Source organism: Eptatretus burgeri, chromosome 11 (assembly GCF_056783735.1).
Source record: "Eptatretus burgeri isolate ZD-2024b chromosome 11, Ebu_testis_v1, whole genome shotgun sequence".
NCBI lineage: Eukaryota > Metazoa > Chordata > Myxini > Myxiniformes > Myxinidae > Eptatretus > Eptatretus burgeri.
Genome location: NC_140971.1, coordinates 92,258,536 through 92,281,035, shown reverse-complemented (window position 1 = coordinate 92,281,035; position 22,500 = coordinate 92,258,536). Strand labels below are relative to the sequence as shown.

The window sequence follows — 22,500 nt, the reverse complement described above, 5'->3', positions numbered from 1 at the left end:
CAGGGGAGAGGGAGGAGCAGAGGGAGAGAAGTGTAGGGAGTGGGGGGGGAGGGATGTGTAGGGAGTCGTGGGGGGGGAGAGGGATGTGGAGGGAGTAGTAGGGAGTGGGGGAGGGATGTGGAGGGAGTCGTGGGGGGGGAGAGGGATGTGGAGGGAGTAATGGGGGGAGGAGAGGAATGGAGGTAGTACAGTGGGGAGGAGGCAGAGGAAGGGGACAAGTGGAGGGAGTAGTTGGGGGGGGAGAGAGAGGAGGAACCAGTTGGGGGGGGGGGAGAGAGAGGAGGGACGAGTGGGGGAGAGTGAGAGAGAAGAGGAGAGAAGTGGAGAGAGTGGAGGGAGTAGAGGGAAAGAAATGGAGGGAGTAGGAGGAGGGGGAGAGGAATGGAGGATGTAGGAATGGAGGATCACATGACCTTTGGCTGAAATTAGCAGATTTTAGTGACCGCAATAACTTGTGAACTGTGAAACAGATTTGGACCAAACTTGGCAGAACTAAGCACTGAAACACAAAGATGACCTGATTAAATTTTTGGCTCAAAAGGTTAATGGCTGAGGTCAAGTACCCTTTAATTAAAATTTTGTATTGCTGCAATAACTTATGAACCACTCAAGAGATTTCAACCCCATTTGACACACTTATGGACTGTAATACAAAGATGAACTGATTCAATTTTATATTGAACAGGTCATAGGTCAAAGGTCATGATTTTTGTGTCCTTTGAAAATCATTTTTCACACCATAACTTGAGTTGGAAGCATCTGATGTCTCTTTTCTACTTATGTCTCACTCTGTCTCACTCTGTCTCCCTCTCCCTCTCCCTCTCCCTCTCCCTGAACCTTTAATTTTTCATGTGACCTTTAATTGTGATCAAATGTACCAGTGGGTTGACATCTAATGTGGTTGGAGGCATATCCATTGACACATTCATGTCAAATTCTACTTTCTCGTTGATTACTATTATTGTTGTTATTATTGTGGTGTTGATGTTGTCGTTGACTCAAATGAAATGAAACCACGTTCAAACCGAAAAGCAGTTTCTTCCCTTTGACGAGATCTGCATCCCACCAGTCTCTTAAAATGAGTTTGTTTATGCAACTTATATCCCCCCAAGGATTTATCAAATGCTGAAATGATTCACTTGTGCGAGAAGGCTAAAATCAAGTGATACGTTTTCTGAAGAAATGACAGTTTATTAAAACACATAAAACGACACACGGAGAATCCCAGATGAAAGGCAGACTGAACGAATTAAGAAACAAGCAACGGTACATTCAAAGTACACCTCCATGCCAAGTAAATAATTCTCCAGCACGCGACAACGCCGAGGCGCTTTGGGCGAATGACGATGCCACCTTGCGACACGTGGAGTCGGAATTGTGAGGGAGCGGTGTATAATAATTGATTGATTAATTGATTAATTGCATCATTGAATAAATAAATAATAATTATAAAATAATTCCTCACTCAATTGCTGAATAGCATACCTAAACCACCATTGTTTCATCCTAATCTGTAACTTTTTGAAAATTAAGTAATTAATCATAAAATGAATAATCGATTAATTAGTGAATCAATAAATCAAAAGTACCCTTTATAACCAAATCACTTGGTTACTGACGTGTCCAAATATCAGCTTCCTAGCTCAAAATATGCATGAAATTTTGGCCAGGATGAGAAATAAAATAAACTAGAACTGCCACTTTATAACTGCTGGCAGTGATGACCGGGTACCCAGTCCGTCCGCCATTGACACAACTGATACAACATGAGACTTAAATCATAGTCGCAAAGTTTCGCATTTATCGGATAAGCGGTGCCAGAGAAAACATTATTTAATGGTGATACAACCACAGGCCTGCTTCGAGACGGCGCGGAACAGACGAGTTACGAACCGGGCAGCACAAAGCGTTCAATTTCCTTATTACTGGCGAACAGATTCAAATAATTAAATAATTCTGGCTGCCAACCCGCATGACCGATCAGATTGAAATTTTAAACGTTTGTTTCGCATGTCGGCTAAATTACAAATGTGAAGTTTCGTATATATAGAAGCAGTGGTTCCAGAGTAAACATTAATTAATATTTATCCTTCAATCCAAGATGGCGGCCAAACCATGTGACTTATGACGTCATAATTTTCAACACATGTGCAAACACGAATGTAGACGATAAGCGCAAATTTTCGCATCGCTAGGTTAAGCAGTTCCAGAGAAAACATTATTTAATATTTTTCTTAAAACCAACATGGCTGCCAAACCCTGGGCCCGATCGCGTTGAAATTTCAAACCCTCATTCCGCATGAGCGTTCCACCATAAACTTGATGTTTCACATTTATTGATGCAGTAGTTCCAGAGTAAACATTAATTAATATTTTTCCTTCAATCCACGATGGCTGCCAAACGTTGCGTCGTACCTCAAAAGGGGGTGAGAACTTTTTATTCGTCATGGAGAGGCGGTCATAGTGGTGGAGTTTCGCCTGGATCTGTTCAGTCCTTTCAGAGAAAAATACGTTTAAAGATATTATTTTTTAATCCAAGATGGCTGACGAACCATGTGACCTATGACATTACAAATTTAAATTCTGCTTCCAACTGGGTATTGGAACACGTTTCTGAAGTTTCGTGTTAATCGGTAAAGGTGCGTTTTTCTATCCAAGATGGCCGCCAAACCATGTGACGTGTGACATCATAATTTTTACCACGCATGCACAGACAAAGGTAGATGATAATTACAAATTTTCGATTCGTTTGGTTAAGCGGTTCCAGAGAAAACATTATTTAATATTTTTCTTAAATCCAAGATGGCGGCCAAACCATGCGACTTATCAATTTTAAATTAACAAACTTAAATCGCCTTCCTGTCCTGAATATAGTTCTGAAATCTCCCCTTCATTGGGCCAACGCTTCTGGAGAAGAAGATGTTTGAAGGTTTTCGGGTTTTTTCAAGATGGCCGCCAAACCATGTGACCGATCAAGAACAAATTAACAAACTTGAGAAAGGACCTCATGGGGAATATATGTGTGAAGTTTCGTCTTAATCTGTCTTGCCCTTCTGGAGAAGAAGATTTTTAAAATTTATTCATTTTCAATCCAAGATGGCTGCCGAACCTTGTGACCAATGATATCATAAATTTAAATTCTGCTTTCCATCGTCGACCCGAACAAGTGTGTGAAGTTTCTTGAAAATCGGATAAGGTCTATTTTTCTATCCAACATGGCCGCCAAACCATGTGACTTCTGAGGTAAAAATTTTTTACCATGTATGCAGACTTGAGGGAGGAAGGCAATTGCAAATTTTCGCTTCGATGGCTTATGAAATACCAGAGAAAACATTATTTAATATTTTTCTTAAATCCAACATGGCGGCCAAACCATGTGACGTATCACTTCGAAATTAACAAACTTGCATCGCATACATGTCACGAATATAGTTGTGAAATCTCGCCTTCATGGGACCAGCGCTTCTGGAGAAGAAGATGTTTGAAGGTTTTAGTGTTTTTTCAAGATGGCCGCCAAACCATGTGACGTATCAACAACAAATTAACAAACTTGAAAGAGAACATCAGGGGGAATGTACGTGTAAAGTTTCGCCTTAATCTGTCCAGCCCTTCTGGAGAAGAAGATTTTTTTTTAATAAACACTATAAAACAAGATGGCGGCCGAATTACGTCATCGATGACGTCAAGAAAAACATTTTCGTCAGTGATTTTAGGCGTAGATGATGCTCAGAATTTTTCAGATTTTTCCTATACGGCGTTCTACTTGACGAATTTTCACCGGTATATCGCTTCACCTATGACGTCATGAAAAAATCACACGTGTTCCCCATAGGGAGCTAAGTAAAATGTATCAAGAGAAAATTTTTTCCATTGCACGGTTTCCGAGATACAGATGTCCAAAGTTTATCGTTTTTTTCAAGATGGCGCCCGCACCACATGACCAATGACGTCATAATTATAACGTGATTGTGCTATCAAAAAAGATACATACTGTGGTGAAAATTTTGTGTCGATCGGACTTAGTATCCCAGAGAAAATGATTTTTAAAGCGAAAAAGGGTGCAAAATGCCGGCGGAAAAAGAAAAATAATAATAAACAGAAGAAAAACAATAGGGTACCCTGTACTGACAGGGTACCCTAATAAGTAATTAATAAATACAGTCATGCGCCGCATAACGACGTTTCGGGTAACGACGGATCGCATATACGACGGTGGTCCCATAATCGCATTTACGACGGTGATCGCATACATGACGGATCTGCCAGCTCCATTATAATGGAAATCGGCTTTCAAACTGAAGCAATGTTTCCACGTTTACCTTCTAGCAAGTAAATTACATTTGAATCGAAGAATTCCGCGAATAAATCATTGTTACAGTCGAAATTAAAACACAAATTTATTTTTGGTGAAGCTTTTTATGTTGTTAAAACAATCGCACTGTTCCGAAAATATATATCACAATTGACAGGTGCTCATTTCTTCATTTGTAAATTATAACATCGATGCAATGATTACGTATTTATAAAATCCAAACGCTATTTATTCACCTTTCTATAATCGATGCGAGAGGAGATTGTAAGCTGCTGCTAACAACACCGATGGCCGTCATGAACAGCACAAAGGTAAAACTAACGTGTCTTCCGTCTCTCTTGGATGTGTGTTACAATTGCTGACAGTATTCAGTACAGTAACATGCTGTACAGGTTTGTATCCAAGGAGCAATAGGCTATACTATATAGCCTAGGTGTCTCGGTTTGTGTAAGTACGATGTTCGAAAACAAAAACGAAAAAAAATATGATGTTCGCACAATGACGACGTCGACTAACGACGCATTTCTCAGAATGTAACCCCGTCGTTAAGTGGCGCATGACTGTATGTGGGAAAAAAAAAATTATGGACCCAGACCAGGAATCGAATCACAGTCCTCTGACAAACTGTGCCAATGCTATGCCATCTGAACTATCTCAGGAACCTACCAGTTGAGTAACGCAAAATTCTTCCACATGTACAAGGGCCACTCTCTTTCTCTCCCGCACTGCTTCCGGAGCACTCGCTGACAACTATAGGAGCAGCTCGGGCTTGCTCTTAGCTGCTGCCAACCAGGTGTGCTTGAAATAGTTGGCTTAACCAAAATTTGTTTTTATACCTCTGTTGCCGAAGGTACCAGAGAAATGTTTTCAGGTTGTCCGTCCATCCGTCCATCCATGTGTGTGTCCATTCGTTTGCTCGTCTCTGCTTCTGGCACAATAACTTCTGAACCACTGAAGGAATTTACACCAAACTTGGTAGAAAGGTGTATCATTATGCAAACATGAAGTTATTAGATTTTGGGATCAAACAGTCAAAGGTCATGTGACCTTTGGCTGAAAGTAGCAGATTTTAGTGACCGCAATAACTTGGGAAACGCGAAAGAAATTCTTCTCTCACCTTCTACCCTCACCTTCTACGGACCCAAATGCAATACCCTCTCCTTTGGCGAGTGTAATTATGAATTATGGATACGACACAGGAAAACGAAACGGAGGCAAACACAGTCCCAGTGATTGCAAAGAAAAAAAGGAAAATTACAAAAATAAATATCAGCAGATACACTCTGACAAATGGAAGAAGGAAAAAAGAGCAGGAAGATATATAAAAAAAGAGCATGACAGGACAGGGATCGACAAGGAAGGTTCTTTGGAATAGTTAAGAAGAGGTAAAATTAGTCGGGATGGAGAACGAGTCATCATCAATGCCCAAGACCGAGGATATTACAGTAATGCCTTGAAGAAAATGACGGGATTGAGCCAATCGGACAAATGCAGGTTTTGTGGGATAGAAACAGAAAGTACTAGACACCTCCTTTCAGGATGTAAAAAAACTCATGTCGGAACAGCTGTACACAGAAAGACATGACAGCGTCTGTAGAGTAATCCACTGGCACATCTGTAAATATTTCAACATCCCAGTCCCAGAACAATCATGGAAACAAACCAGATCAAATCCTTCAAAATGAACATTAATGCTCACATGGGACAACATGATCTCATCAAGTGTGGACATTGCAAACAAAGCATTGTGATTGCACATGGTGCTCAAACACAAAAAGGAAAAGTAGGCATTGTTGATCGAGGTTTTGCTTCTCAATGACTTTGGACTCAATGCCACAGAAATCCGGAAATGACCAAATACCAGGATCTGAAAAATGAGGTCGAGGATGTGGAAATTGAAGAAAGCTGAAATTGTACCGGTGATAGTCAGAGTGACAGGAATGATGAAGAAAATCCTTACTGAGTTTTAAAAATCATTCCAGGGAATATCACTCCAAACGAGCTACAAATGGAGGCTGTCAGAGGTTCAGTGAAGATTCTGAAAAGAGTCCTTGGAACGAGGTGATGAGAACGGAACTTCAGAGTTTCGTTCATTGAATCATGATCCTGAACCAAAAAATAGGAGATGGGGATTTTTAGTTCTGGGAGAACTTCCTCCCACCTCATGAAACCCCCAAAATGGAGATAACAACCAACCAGATACAAAAAAAATGCGTCATGCCTTCCTCTTCTTTCGTTTTTCTTCCTCTTCTTTTTTATTGTGTACAAAGTCGAGGCTCCTGGAAGAGCGAGAGCATGGAGCAGACCAGAACATAACAACAAGAACAGAGTGCAAATGGGTGAAACATGAAAAACAGCATAGTGGGGGGACACAACAGAGGGAACCTTGGAGGAAAATGGGGATGGGAAAGGATGAAATGAAAGGGAGGGGGAAGGACACACAGGGTGAACAAGCTGGATAAAAGTTCTAAACACAGCAAGAAGAGGAAGGAAAGAACTGGGGATAAAACAGAAATGAAACAAAAATAAACAAAAAGGAGGGTAACTTAGAAGGGGGGGGGGCACAATAAGCTGGAAAGGAATGGGTTTGCATGAGGAGGGATGAAGGCAGAAGAGGTCATGAGTATCAATACCTGACATATTGAACAGCCATCTCTTGAATTCCTGGAGAGAAGAGTTCTGGATTGAACAAACTGAGGAGGTTGGTTCTACAGATGAGATAAAAGACTAACGAATGAGTGGAGGGAGGTGAGCAGTGAGTTTTGGGAGTTTCACCATAAGTGGGTTATTGGCAGATCATATGCACCCTGAAAAAACCTAGGATGGTGAGGTGGGGTAGGGGTAGTGGGAAAACGGCAAGGAAAAGAGCAGAGGGTGCAAGACAAGAAAGGAGGAAGTAGAAGACAAAGACCACTGACCTGCCTGCGATGTGAAAGAGATAGGTCCATAGACTCAGCTTCATCGTGGGTGATTCCAATGATTTTTAAGACCTTGGTCTCTATGGGGGCAACAGCTCAAAGGGGAGAGTAGTCCTCCATCAAGTTGTGGACGAAGGCCTTGTAGGTGAATATTTGTTCAGGTGTGCCAAGAGAAGACTTTGCAAGATGGAGGACTCCCAGTTAGAGACTGACTTTGGAGGCCAACTTAGAAATGTTGTTTGTCCAAGAGGTTCGTGGCTGATAGTGAGGTCCAAACCTTTGAGTGACTGAACTTGTTGAAGAGTATTGTAAAGAAGTAGATGGGATGGTTTGCCGAACTGTCATTTTGAAGTGAGAGAGAGAGAGAGTGAGATTTGTGAGGATTGAAAGACATATTTCAAGTGTTGGATCAGCTCCTGAGTTTATCAAGGTCTGCAGAGAGGAAAGAGGCTGCTGCCTGTTTATGTGAAGGATATGAGATGCTACATAGGGCAGATGGTGACATCATCAGCAAAGAGTTCAGTTACTCATTATTCTTATTCTGCTCAGAGCAAAGTAGTACCATCCACATCAAGTCGATGCCACCAAGTATGCTTGGAACAAAGTTTATCGTCTGATGGGGATATACTCTGATTGGAAGAAAACTGGAGCACACAGATACAGGATACAGTCAGGTGGGGATATGCTATGATTGGCTCAGTGGGGAGTTTACTAAGCAGCTTGGAAATTAAAATTAATCTTTTTCTTGAAGTAAAAACAATTTATTCAATTTGTTTTGCTTGTTCACCCGGCGCTGCCCGGCTGGGTGAGCTTTTCACGGTGGTGGTTTCGGGACGTGTTGGACATTGAAAATCTATGGAGTGATTGGCCTCATGGTGGTTACCTTTTAACTGCGGACCTGCTGCAGCATTGCCTAACCAACATCCTAATAGTATACACTTTATAGCAACCTTTGGTGGTCATAAAATGGGCTTCAAGGCGAATGTGTCATCGCTTAAAACTTTGCCCAGATCCTGAAGTACATACATTGCCGATAGAAAACCTACACCCCCCTTTCAAAATTTTTACCTTATGCCTGGAATTAAATTACATTAAATCAGACTTTTTCCACCTTTATTTACACATCGTAACCCACAACTTCCAAGTGAAAAACAAGTTCTTCAAATTTCAGAAAATTAATTAAAAACACAAAACTACAATATCTTGGTTGGATAAGTGTCCATCTCCCTTATAAGAACAATTGTAAATTAGCTCAGGTGTAACCAATCACCTTCAAAATCACACACGAAGTTAATTGGCCTCCTCCTGTGTTAAATTGTACTGATTCTGATTATTTCAGTATAAAATCAGCTGTTCCTGTTGGTTACCTCTGCTGGGTAGTGCATTTCACAGCACAGACTCAACCATGAGACCCAAGGAGCTTTCAAAACACCTCTGAGATAAAGTTGAGGAAAGGCACAGATCAAGGGATGGGAATAAAATATTTAAAAGTCCTTGAATATCCCTTAGAGCACAGTGAAGACAATCATTAAGAAGTGGAAGGCGTATGGTACCACCAAGACCCTGCCGAGATCAAGCCGCCCCTCCAAACTGGATGAACAAGCAAAGAGGAGACTGATCAGAGAGGCCAACAAGAGGTCAATGGCAACTTTGAAGGGCATGACTTGAAGATTGCTATCCATGAATGCTCCCCATGTCACTTGACTGAGCTTGAACAGTTTTGTGCAGAAGAATGGGCAAATATTGCCCAATCAAGGTGTGCAAAATTCACCTGGGAGAGACCTATTCCAACAGACTCACAGCTGTAATTGCTGACAAAGGTGATTCTTGGTTGGATCCACTTATCCAACCAATAAATTCTAGTTTTGTATTTTGAATTAATTTTCTGAAATTTGTAGAATTTATTTTTAACTGGAAAGTTGTGGGTTACGATGTGTAAATAATCGTGGGAAAAGTCTGATTTAATATAATTTAATTCCATGCTATAAGGTAACTAAAGGTGAAAATTTTGACAGGGGGGTGTAGACTTTCTATTGGCATTGTATACTAAAATGTTGGTGCCTCTAGGTGCTTCGTTTCATCCATGAAAGAATAACGTACAAACACTTAAATTTGTGTATCTATATACCGTAATGTATACATCTGTGCAGTGTCTGTCACATCACTGAACTAGCCCCTCAAACTTTTGTGAAATCGTACCATACTTCCGGTCTCACCTACCCCTCCAATTTGAATGTTCTCAGGGAGTTTGTTTTTAATTTTTTGGGGGGAATTTTTTTTTGTTAAGGCAAGAAAGGAGGAAGTCGAAGACATAGACCTCTGACTGACCTGCCTGCGATGTGAAAGTGGAAAATTTGGAATTAATTATTCAACTTCAGTTGCTTATAAAAATGTAACATCACAAATATTACAAACAAGCCGGTAGGCGACATGGCTGCTCGCTCGAGATGGAAAGCTGGCCGACGCGCCCAGCCGATATTCATGTACATGCTATCAATCAATTTCATTCTTTGGCAATCGAATGGCCACGGCGCGATGATCAGAGTACAAATTAGCGAAAGTTAGAGTATGCATGTATCGGAGATTTTTGTAATTTGTGCCCAAAACCTATCTCCTCCTACAAATATTTTTTGTTAGGGCTGGAAATTGGCATGAAGGGAGCTAGATAGATTGCGCACAGAACTCTAAGCTTCGATTTTTCGATTTATTTTTTTTCGATTTTTTTTTTGACCACTTTGAAGGGCCGTTGCTATGCCGTTGCAAGGGCCCGGGGTCCCATATTCGAAAGCACACGATTCCCAGAAATATTGGTCCTACCTACCAAATTTCATTGGAATCGGTTGAGTGGTTTAGCCCCGAGGCTTGACCAAAGTTTCGCAGACAGACAGGCAGATGGAAATGTCCAGAATAAGGGTGCTCTCGAGCAGAGCGAGCAGCCAAAAGTTTCGCGGACAGACAGACAAATGGAAATGTCCAGAATAAGGGTGCTCGAGAGCAGAGCGAGCAGCCAATAAATTGGTGCAAAATAAATGTTTGTAATGTGATTGGTGTGACTCATGACAACATGGCAACTCATGTACAGTCATCATCCTCAGTTAAAACAAGCCTATGCCTCTGTTACAACTTGTGGTGAGCCAATTCACGGCTAGTGCATGTGTATATGTATACAGTGGGGAGAACAAGTGTTTGATACACTGCCGATTTTGCAAGTTTTCCCACTTACAAAGCACGTAGAGGTCTGTAATTTTTATCATAGGTACACTTCAACTGTGAAAGATGGAATCTAAAACAAAAATCCTGAAAATCACATTGTTTTATTTTTAAATAATTAATTTGCATTTTATTGCATGAAATAAGTATTTGATACATCAGAAAAACAGAACTTAATATTTGGTACAGAGATCAGACGTTTCCTGTCGTTCTTAACCAGGTTTGCACAGACTGCAGCAGGGATTTTGGCCCACTCCTCCATACAGATCTTCTCCAGATCCTTCAGGTTTCGGGGCTGTCGCTGGGCAACACAGACTTTCAGCTCCCTCCAAAGATTTTCTATTGGGTTCAGGTCTGGAGACTGGCTAGGCCACTCCAGGACCTTGAGATGCTTCTTACGGAGCCACTCCTTAGTTGCCCTGGCTGTGTGTTTCGGGTCGTTGTCATGCTGGAAGACCCAGCCACGCCCCATCTTCAATGCTCTTGTTGAAGGAAGGAGGTTGTTGGCCAAGATCTCGCGATACATGGCCCCATCCATCCTCCCCTCAATACAGTGCAGTCGTCCTGTCCCCTTTGCAGAAAAGCATCCCCAAAGAATGATGTTTCCACCTCCATGCTTCACGGTTGGGATGGTGTTCTTGGGATTGTACTCATCCTTCTTCTTCCTCCAAACACGGCGAGTGGAGTTTAAACCAAAAAGCTCTATTTTGGTCTCATCAGACCACATGACCTTCTCCCATTCCTCCTCTGGATCATCCAGATGGTCATTGGCAAACTTCAGACGGGCCTGGACATGCGCTGGCTTGAGCAGAGGGACCTTGCGTGCGCTGCAGGATTTTAATCCATGACTGCGTAGTGTGTTACTTATGGTTTTCTTTGATACTGTGGTCCCAGCTCTCTTCAGGTCATTGACCAGGTCCTGCCGTGTAGTTCTGGGTTGATCCCTCACCTTTCTCATGATCATTGAGGCTCCACAAGGTGAGATCTTGCATGGAGCCACAGACTGAGGGAGATTGACTGTTATCATGAACTTCTTCCATTTTCTAATAATTGCGCCAAGAGTTGTTGCCTTCTCGCCAAGCTGCTTGCCTATTGTCCTGAAGCCCATCCCAGCCTTGTCCAAGTCTACAATTTTGTCCTTGATGTCCTTCGACAGCTCTCTGGTCTTGCCCATTGTGGAGAGGTTGGAGTCTGATTGATTGAGTGTGGACAGCTGTCTTTTATGCAGATAACGAGTTCAAACAGGTGCAGTTAATACAGGTAATGAGTGGAGAATGGAAGGGCTTCTTAAAGACAAAACTAACAGGTCTGTGAGAGCCGGAATTCTTACTGGTTGGTAGGTGATCAAATACTTATTTCATGCAATAAAATGCAAATTAATTATTTCAAAATTATACAATGTGATTTTCAGGATTTTTGTTTTAGATTCTGTCTTTCACAGTTGAAGTGTACCTATGATAAAAATTACAGACCTCTACGTGCTTTGTAAGTGGGAAAACCTGCAAAATCGGCAGTGTATCAAATACTTGTTCTCCCCACTTTTATGTATATATATATAGTTACGAATTCGCGCCCGCCGGCGTGCGATCGGCCACGTACCTCTAATTGCAACCGCGTCGCCCACCGGACGGACAATTCAGTCGTGACCCTCCGAGAACTATTGCCAGAAACCAGTCATGGGTGGGGGTTTAACCTCACCACAGCGCAGTCCGCATTCTACCCGCGTGAAATAGGGTCACTCGCCGAATATCGAAATACCTAAGTACTCACGCGGGTAACCTACCGAGCCGTACCTCACCGCAGGTCGGCTTGGGACACGAACCGCTTAAGCGGTCCATTCCGTTCTGCAGCGATAACCGAGCGGGAATTCCTCGATGGATCCGATTCTCCTTACCAGGTGTTTAAAACCCAACTAATTATTGCACGATGCAAGATGGCATTTTCAATGGGGAATAGAGGACGCAACGAGCGGGATACATTTCACAAGCAAGTACATTTATTATTTACACACAACAAAAGCAATAAATCATGCACGTATGTACAAGCAAGGCAAATAGAAAGCAATACAACTGAATATGTGCAAGGATCATGTACAGTTACTTATACAGTCGTTACTTAACAGGACACGGCGCCACCAACATTCGTTCAAAAGCAAGAAATGGCCACCCCCAAAGACGAGGGTGGCAGACAGGGTCCGCGGACCTTTATGGCACGGGACCTGGAGGACCGAACGGGTCCCGTGAGACCGTAGCAGGTTACCTGCACCCTCAAGGTGCCTCGGTGGTTGGCGAGTCGCGACGTCCCGCTCCCACGACCGTCAGCGTGGTCGCGCCTGGTTCCGGGCCTCCCACGTGGCCGGCAAGCTCTCTCCGGCGCTCCTCGTCCAGACGCGCAGGTCCACCACACAGCCAGTACTGCTGCGCCTTCCGTCCGCGTCTCCCACCAACAGGCTGCTCACAGGACCACGAGCGCAGGAACCAAGCGAGGAAGAAGAAGAGGAAGAAGAAGAAGAACTGGACCACCAGGGAGACAGGGCAGGAGAGACGCATGGACCACGGAGAGAGAGTGAGCCTCACGTGCGGTCCGCCCTTTATAGCGCGGGGCTCCGCCCGTTGCTCTGCCCCATTCTTGGCTCCACCTTCCTTCGAGAAGCTTCTCAAAAAGGGGCGTTTCTCAACTCCGACCACCTCACTCCTCGTATCCACCAATCGTGAGCGAGCCGCCTCGCCTTTCCCGTCACACCAGCCTCAGAGAAAAAAGGCGGTTAACAAAACCCACACTCACCATTGGAGGTTGCTTTTTCTCCATTTCCGCCCGCGTTCTCGGACCCCTTTTGAACGCGGAAAGGGTCGTAGCGTGGTCTGTGGAGGATGGCGTTCGCAAGCTGGCGTAGTGGCTAAGATGGTTAAATGGTGGTGGTGTTGTGGCGACCGTAGCGTGGTTGGCGTTGTGGCGTAGTTGGGGGTGGTTGTGTTGTTAGCGTAGTGGTTTGTTGTAATGGTGGGCGAGATATGTCGGTTCAAAATAACAATAGAGAAAGAAAATCCTTCCTCAAAGAATCACAGCCCTGTGACACGGATAATACCCATTAAACAACGGTGGGGAAATGTAACTGAACACAGACTTATCGATCTAACTGATCTAAGGAACCTTTATGGTGTTCTGCGAATTTCCACAGCCGTAACAATATATTTTTCGGAGCATGCTTGACCCTCTGAAAGCTAAATACACTGTAAACTGCCATTCTGATGTGGTTGTGGCCATGGTCGCTGCATCATAGAGCACCTGCCAACTTGCAGGTGATGCTGCACTACATGTTTGATCTGAAATAAAAGATGCAGAAGACACCTCCGCATAGTTCACACGAGTACACCTTCAATAACTACACTGAACAACAAAAATTGTTTACTGGAGATGTGTAAAGTGATTTAGACTAATTTGGGTACGCTGATTTCAAAAATCATAACCGTTTTGCTGTATCACGTCAGGATTTTCAGTAACAGAAATATTCCCATTGCCTAGAAGTCAGGATTTCAATGAAATTTACAAAAATTCATTTATTCATTTATTTCATCATGAATGCTTCAAAATTATAGAAATTACAGAAAAACTCCACTAGAATGTAATTAAAAATGCTTTAAGCATTTGGCTTTGCGTTTGTGCTGCTCTGTGTCAGTGTCACGATGCAGGAACCAGCAGAAATCGCCCATCATGTTCGGGTTGTGCCGCCCTTGGTAACGCGTCTCCATGAGTGAAATCTCTTGGTGGAATCGCTCGCCGTGCTCGTCCGAGACTGCTCCCAAGTTGTCAGGGAAGAAGTTCAGGTGCTGGTGTAGGAAATGGATTTTCAGGGACATCCTGGAGCCAAGTTTCCTGAAGGACTCCAGCAGCTGCTGCACTATTTCTTCATAGTTGTTCGCGCGCGCTCGTTCCCCAAGAAGTTGTCCGTCACATCTTTGAAGCTCCTCCACGCTGCCAGCTCTTTGGGATTTAGAGTTGTCGGAAAAGTTTCGTCCTTCATAATCTGTCGGATTTGCGGTCCAACAAAGACACCAGCCTTGATATTGGCCTCCGACAAGGTGTTGCCAAACTTTTCCTTGAGGTATAAAAACCCACGCCCATTCAGATCCATTGCCCGTACAAAACTTTTCATCAAGCCGAGCTTTATGTGGAGTGGTGGAAGGAAAACCTTGGCTGGGTCGACAAGGGCGACATGCTTCACGTTGTGTCGACCAGGTACATGCTCTTTTCGCTCTTCCCAATCTTTCTTCGTCCAGTGATTCTTGTCGTCTCTGCTATCCCAGAGACAAAGGAAGCACATTTATTTCGTGTAGCCTGACTGCAGCCCTAACAACAGCGCCACCACTTTCAAGTCTCCGCAGATGTGCCAGTTGAAGTCATTGTACTTGATGGAATCAAGCAGCTGCCGCATAGTCTCATAGGTCTCTGTCATGCCGAACGCGTGAGCCAGTGGGACTGATGGTTTCTCGTTGCCATTGTGGAGCAAAACGGCCTTCAAGCTGTTCTTCCCCGAGTCGATGAAGAGGCGCCAGTCTGCAGGATCGTGATCACACCCAAGTTCTTTCAACAGACCGTTGATGTCACTGCAGAATGTCATCGTGTCTTCCATCTCAAATAACTCAGCCATGTCTCTGTGACGTGCTCTGAACAAGGATATCTTGGTGTTAGGTTCAAGTAGATTCCACTGCTGCAGCCTTGATCCAAGCAGCTCTGCCTTCGCCTTTGACAGCGAGAGATCTCTTACAAGATCATTTAAGTCTCCCTGGTTCAGAAGGTGTGATTCTTGAGTGTCGGGTTCAAAAGGTTCATCATCACCATCCTCTTCACCACTGCTTACAGCTATGTTCTGATCAGCTGGAGGTGTTGGAACGGGGTTCTCGTCATCATGAGGCACAGGTTTACGAGCAGAGACGCAGTCAGCGTACTTGATGTGACCTTTATTCTTCTTGTTGAAGCCGGCGATGCTTGTGCAGCAGAAATAACAATCATCATGATGATTCTGCGGCTCACGCCATATCATGGGCACCGCAAATGGCATGCTCGCGCGCTTGCCCACCAACCACTGAGTCAAGGTTGTGTGACAGCTTGTGCAGCAGATGTGTGGTGCCCAGCTCTGTTCTTGGTCCCCCACCTTACACCCGAAGTAGTGAAAGTAGGCGGCCTTCATTTTCACTGCTGTAGATATACTTCGCTGTTGATCTTTTTTGGTATACCGACCACAGACATAACAGAAGTTGTCAGGATGATTGGTACAGGAACGCCTACTCATCTTTATCTGAAAGAAAGAAATATAACACAAGTTAACAACAATTGTACGAAATACACATGTTAAAGACATATGTAAATTTCATTGAAATCCTGACTTCTAGGCAATGGGAATATTTCTGTTCCTGAAAATCCTGATGTGATACAGCAAAACGGTTATGATTTTTGAAATCAGCGTACCCAAATTAGTCTTAATCACTTTACACATCTCCAGTAAAAAAAATGTTTTGAAATTTGTTGTTCAGTGCTATCAGAGAATAAGGTGATTTGGACATTTAGTATTGAATGGAATGTGGATGTGGTGTTGAATGTAAATTAAGTGAATAGGATGAACATGTTACACACGTCAAATACTGCAGTAATGCAAGGAGAGAATATGGATTGGATACGTTAATGGAGTTGTTTGAGTTTGGGGCATAAACTGACCACACGCATTGCAGATCAAATCGACTTTTCCTTTATTAAACTGTAGTTTGTTCATTTTAAGTAAATATTTTATAGTCTCATGATATTCGAGTAAATACATGTTTTCGTTGCAGGAGTTATGGATTCTCATGGTCGGGGCAGAGGTCGAACTCGTTACATTCCGGGATCTTCCTCACCTCAAGGCAGGGGTAAGTCAGTCTGCATTCCTTTTGAAGTTTGCCTGCAATTGTAATGTTACATCTCAGGGGAAAAGGGCAGGATGGAACAAGTATGGCCTACATTGTCTCAACAAGAATACTTCTTATCCTGTATATAGCATCATTGTGGCTGCTGGTCACATCATTGCTGGAGATCACAGCTGTGCAGCTGATGCAGTGTCTTCTGTAGGTTAGGACAGGAGTTTCTGTAAATTTGTCCATTCCAGCGATAACTCGCTTCCTCTTCATCAAAAGACACAATGCTAGCAGACGGAACTGCCACCTAAATGCTCGTCTGAGGGACGGTGCACTATGTGAGGCGACACCCTGCCTGTGAAACACCAAGCCCACACTTTAAAATGGGATCGGGAATGGAACCCAGACGAGACAGCAGCTCAAAGGTACATTAAGTGTGCAACCTCATCACGGCAGGATTATTTTATCCAAGATGTCTGGATATTGTGATTTTTTTTTCTCACTTTTAAAGACAAAAAAACTACTCTCAGATCATCATCATCATCATCATCATCATCATCATCATCATCATCATCATCATCATCATCATCATCATCATCATCATCATCATCATCATCATCATCATCATCATCATCATCATCATCATCATCATCGTCGTCGTCGTCATCATCACCCTATGCAGAGCATTGGTGCTGCTGAAGTACTTACTAGGCCACAATCTCGTCGGGTCACAACTCTGACCTCAGGAAGTCTGGGCAGGAATTTGGAATGATGTTTATGGTGCCGGCTCACCTATTCTTTGTGAAGGACACTGTGGGATCTTTAATGTCTACCAACTAATGCCGGCAGATGGGACGCTCAGTTTAATGCCCATCAAAGGGACGGCACAAACGTTGATGAATCATCCTGCCTGTTGTTGTTTCGTATGTAGCCTGTGGCTGCTGGTTGCATCATTTCTGGAAGTGCGGCTGTGCCACTGATGATGCCCATGTTACCCGTAAGCTGGTGCGCATTTTGTCGACCTCATAAAGATGACAGGATGAGACAACCCACCTGGTGTTATTTCAACAACATGACAGGGGCTTGAACTCAAGACCCTAAGATCTCAAGCCAGCCACCTAAACCGTTAAGCTCATACCAATCTACCCTGCATGTGAAACACCAGGATGACAGCTTATAGCTGGGTCGGGATTCAAACCCAGACTAGATAGCTTAGAGGCGAGTGTGCGTACCTCTAGGCCATCCTTCCAGCCCAACTCTTAGCTACTTTTTAATAGAAAAAAAAATACACATCACCATTTTGCAGGTCAAGGCCTCAAAAAACAATTGTAATTTGTTCCTGGTGCCGGCGATAGCTCGCCTACTTTTCATGAAGGACACTGGAATCTTTAACGTCCACCAACTAATGCCGGCAGATGGGACAGGACACCCAGTTTAATGTCCATCCGAGGGACGACACACGTCGATGAATCGCCCTGCCTGTGAAACACCGGGATGACAGCTTATAGCTAAGCTGAGGTTCAAACTCAGGTTAGACAGCTTCGAGGTGAGTGTGTGTACCTCCAGGTCATGCATCAACACTGAAAACACCTGACCAGGTGAAGAATGGATAAATTCCATTAAACAGTGGTGAACAATAAATCAAATATCAAATGCTTGTTGGGAAGTCTGATGTCATGTTCCAGATTGACACTGAAGCATCCGTCAATTGGACAAAGCCACTGCCCGCTCGCTATGCAGACAAAGTGAGGCCAACTACTATGAAAATAATCCTGTGGAATTGCACGGAGATGATGCTAGTGGTCACTTCTTGCAAAACTATCTGCAACCTCAAGAACAAGAAACACTCTTGTTGAATTTGTTGTAGTTTAGGAGGACCTTGCACCCCTCCTTGGAGTTCAAGCAGGTGAGCAGACAAACCTCATCACAGTAACCATGACGATGTTGACTGAGTGTAGTTCTCATGGACAATTACCATGAAGTATTCAAGACCAAATTGGGCACAATTCCTCACTTACACCACCTGAAGGTTGACGAAGACATGCACAAACAAAAAAGATGTTCGAGAAATAAGACCTGATGCAGTCACTAAACACTCAAGTTTGTTATTTGTCTCCATCATTCACGACCTCCCCTTTGGTGGCCTCCAGCAGAAGTCCCACATGAAGCAATTTCTACAAATTCTACATACAAAATCAATAAATTGTCACACTCGTACTATCCACCCAGAGCTCTTAACAGACTTTACTTGCAAATTTTACTGCAGCCGTACTCAACACTTTATGCATGAAGTTTCGAGAGCTTCATTGGTATAAAGTAAAAATGGTGAACTGACAGCCGGAAGGATAAACCTCTCGTCCTTTTCCTCATCATTGGAAGTGATGAAAGTTCCCGAGATCTTCAGGAAATATTACGTGATAGCAGAGAAGGTTAAATGGAGTTGGTGTTCTGTGCGACACCTAGGATTCATGACACAACTTCAAGCAAACAATAAATTACATGCTATGGGGTTGAAACATGCACTAAACAGAAGGCATAAGTCTTCATTTATAGCAGCGGAAGCCAATATTAAATGGCAAGACGATTACTTAGCTGTCCTGTAACTCTCAATGAATATTGAATAAATAAAAGTTGTCATCTGTCTGTCTGTTCGTGTTTTTATTTTTATTTTTTATTTTTTTTTGTATACCTTGTCGAGGCTCGAAGGGGGGCACGAGACAAGAGCGGTGGTAGTGGGAAGGACAAAATAGTGAGGAACAGAGACATGAGGAGATCTGTGAAAGGGAGAGGGATGGGGCAGGGAACATGGGGAATACAATATGGACACTACAGGGACTTTCAGGAAGGAAAGCAGGAAATTTGAAGGAGGTGGGTTTGGGGTGGATTAATGGGGGTAGAAAAGATCGAGGATTTGGATGGGGGACGATAAGAGGTGGTGGTGAACATCTGTTTTGAAAGCCTGGAGGGAAGAATGGGATTTAACAGAGTGAGGGAGTTTATTACAAAGGTGGGAAAAAAGAGGAATGAAAGAGTGAAGGTGAGCAGTGATTCGTGATTTTGGTAGTTTTACCAGAAGGGGGTTGTTGGCGGACCTTGAGCGCCCTGCGGAAATGTGGTTGGGACAAATCTCAGACAGAGCAGGGGGGCGAGGCTGGAGAGGAGACGGTAGAAGACAGAAAGACCATCGAACTGCCTGCAGTGAGAGAGTGAGAGGCCCAAAGACTCAGCCTCATCGTGGAAGATGCCAATGATCCGAAATGCCTTGGTTTCCACAGCGTGAAGCCGAGAAAGGTGAGAGGCAGAAGCACTAGCCGAGAGAGGAGAGCAGTACTCCATCAGGCTGTGGACGAAAGCTTTTTATGTGGTCAGGAGCTCAGGTGGGCCGAGGAAGGACTTTGCACAACGGAGGATTCCCAGTCAGCGACTGGCTTTGGAGGCCAGCTTGGAAATGTGGTTTTCCCAGGAAAGGTCATGGCAGATAGTGAGACCCAGAAGCTTGAATGAAAGGACTTCTTCCAGAGGATTGTTGAGAAAGTAGATGGAGGTGGGGGTTCCAAACGGTCCTTTCAGAGCTACATAGTGAGAGTGTGAGATTTGTCAGGAAAAGACCATTTTTTGCAAAGACTGCTGGGTGACAACCACCAAATTTGGCACACAGACCAAGTTTGACCTGGGGATTGTCCAAAGCATATTTTCATCCACCACCTCAATTTTTAAAGACCCAAAATACACTTTGGACCCATAAGACCCTTTATGACCTGTGTGTGTGTGTGGGTGTTTGTGTGTGTGTGCGTGCGTGCGTGCGGGTATCCTCTAAAGCCATGAACTCTAGTGACCCAAAAATTTGCCTGCATACGAAGACATCTCAAAGAGTCCAAGGGAGTGCATAAACGAAATATGTGCATTTCGGTAAATTTAAACACTCCTTTTGAAGATAATTAATGGGGTGCTCATCATGAAAAAAAAAAACCCCAAAAAGGCTTATCCTTGGTCAGCCTGCTCTCCCTTGCAGGGGTCTTAAGCCGTAATTTGTTTCGGCCTGCTCAAAAATGCCTTGCTTTGGAACCACGATGCATTCTCACGGACTAATTAAAGTATACAATCGAGCTTGGTATATAATATATAATTAAAGTATATAATCGATACAGGAGCTTGGGCAGGGCGAAACAGTTTTTGAGCAGCACAGACATTTCGTGTGTGTCAATTTGCTCCAGACAGCCTGCCACATGGATCAAGTCGTCGTGCTTCTCGATAATAGCTTTGGGCGAAGGCCTCGGGAGATCGGAGCACCAAGAAGAGTAGAGTCATTGATCAAAACAATCTTAATATCAGGGAGCACTGCCTTAAATATGGCCTCGGTAATTTGACAGTCATCCAGATTTGCATGGTTAAGGATAGTCAACTCACACTTGCCACCATTAATCTCGAACCCAATGTTGGTCAATCGGGCACTGACATTCTGGGGATCAGGCAACACTTTCACAAGTTCATCCCCAAACGATGCGTCGGCAAGGTACCATATATTTAACTCTGACTGAACCCCCCTGGCTATTGGTTCGATGCCCAGGGAAAAAAAGACCTGGCTCGAAGGGGGTCACCCTGTTGAATACCAGTTGTTGAATAAATGGCCTCGTTGCCATAGAACAAATCAAGAGGCCTGGTGTATGCCTACCAGATGAGTGGATAGATACTGGGGGTGCACCTTTGTACTTCAGACAGAAAAAAGTCATGCCTCAAGCAATTAAATGCGTTACGCATGTCGATCTTAAGAAAGACACGATTCGGAGACGGAAGTCTGGCAGCGTTGGCAGCCGCTTCACACCCACCTTCAGCTGAATAGCCCAACTGGATAGGGTAGCTCAGCTCCGAGATCCTCAGCAGAAGATCAGACTGGCTTTGGGAGCGAGATGGCGCAAAGTATTGCCCACAGTGATCGGACGAACACCACCGTTCTTCTTGATTAGAGCAAATAAATTTGCACCAAAAAAAGGCAGGACGCACAGCTTCGGAAATCTCTCCCCACAGAACTATGTTAATGAACAGGGTAAGAGGAGCGAGTAAGCGGGCCCCTGCAGATTCCTTGCCCAAAAGAGCCTGATGTCCCAATCTGAGCCCATCGGGGCCTGCAGCCGATTCCGGTGGAAGAAGGTTGAACGCTAAGAAAGAACCACAGGAGTGGCTAATTCACTGTCGGGTGCGGGCCCGTAGCTTGAGGTCAGGTGGGGCAGCTGGGTGTTTGGCTTTGAGGGCTTCGGTCGTTTTGGCTGATTGTGGGGCATGCTCCTCACAAGATGCCAACTCACTGATGGCCCACTTAATATCCATAATCGGCAAATTTTGCTTTCGCCCTTCTGTTTATACGTTGAGAGTTATCGGCTTTACGAGGCTTAATTGTGGAGTTGTCAGAAATGACAACTGGAAGTGGTGGCAAGACGTCCATTGCCAAAAAATCGGCCACCTGATAATTGACTTTGTCATTGAAACATCGGGGGAGTCCAGAGCCTCTTTATCGGGCACCCTCAGGGCAAAGTAACAAATACACATGGGGGCGATACCAGGTCAAGGGGGCCTGGTTTGCAAGGACAACGTCACGGAGGAGTTTGCCAAGATCGTCGGCAACAGGGATACCAGTACCCTTGGGTACTTTACAGAGTACCCTAAAATATTACATCTCAATAAGTCATGGAAAAGTCCATTGGTTGGGCTGGGATAGCCAGGGGGGGGGGCTTCGGTGCAATCCCAAGGCAGGCAGGGCATGACCAATTAGACATAAGCACCACCGCCTGACACCCAGTCAATTTAACGCATGAATAGTGGTAATATTCCTTCATTCTGCTCACCTTCAGTTTTTTCATTTCTCTTTTTTCCCATCTTTGGAACAAACTCCCACACTCTCTTCAATCACTCTTCCGTCCACGTCTTCAAAACAGCTGTTCACCACCACCTCTTATCTTCCCCCATCCAAAACCATGATCTTTTATACCCCTGTTAATCCACCCCAAACCCACCTCCTTCAAATTCCCTGTTTTCTTTCCTGAAAGTCCCTGTCGTGTCCATCTTGCTTACGCAATGTATCCCACCCCATCCCTCCCCCTTCCACAGATCTCATAATGTCTCTGTTCCCCACTGTTTTGTGTTTCCCTCTCCCATCCGTCTCATCTCCTGCTCCCCTTGT

At 44.0% G+C, this 22,500-nt stretch overlaps 1 protein-coding gene across 1 annotated transcript in view; it reads left to right on the top strand.

Moving 5' to 3' along the window:
* ZNFX1 (zinc finger NFX1-type containing 1) overlaps positions 1-22,500 on the top strand; it is a 90,011-nt gene that overhangs the window by 2,720 nt on the left and 64,791 nt on the right. Inside the window, exon 2 of the mRNA XM_085847399.1 lies at positions 16,266-16,340. Coding sequence (XP_085703525.1) covers positions 16,271-16,340 — 70 coding nt within the window. The 5' untranslated portion in view covers positions 16,266-16,270. The remainder of the gene's footprint in view (positions 1-16,265; positions 16,341-22,500) is intronic.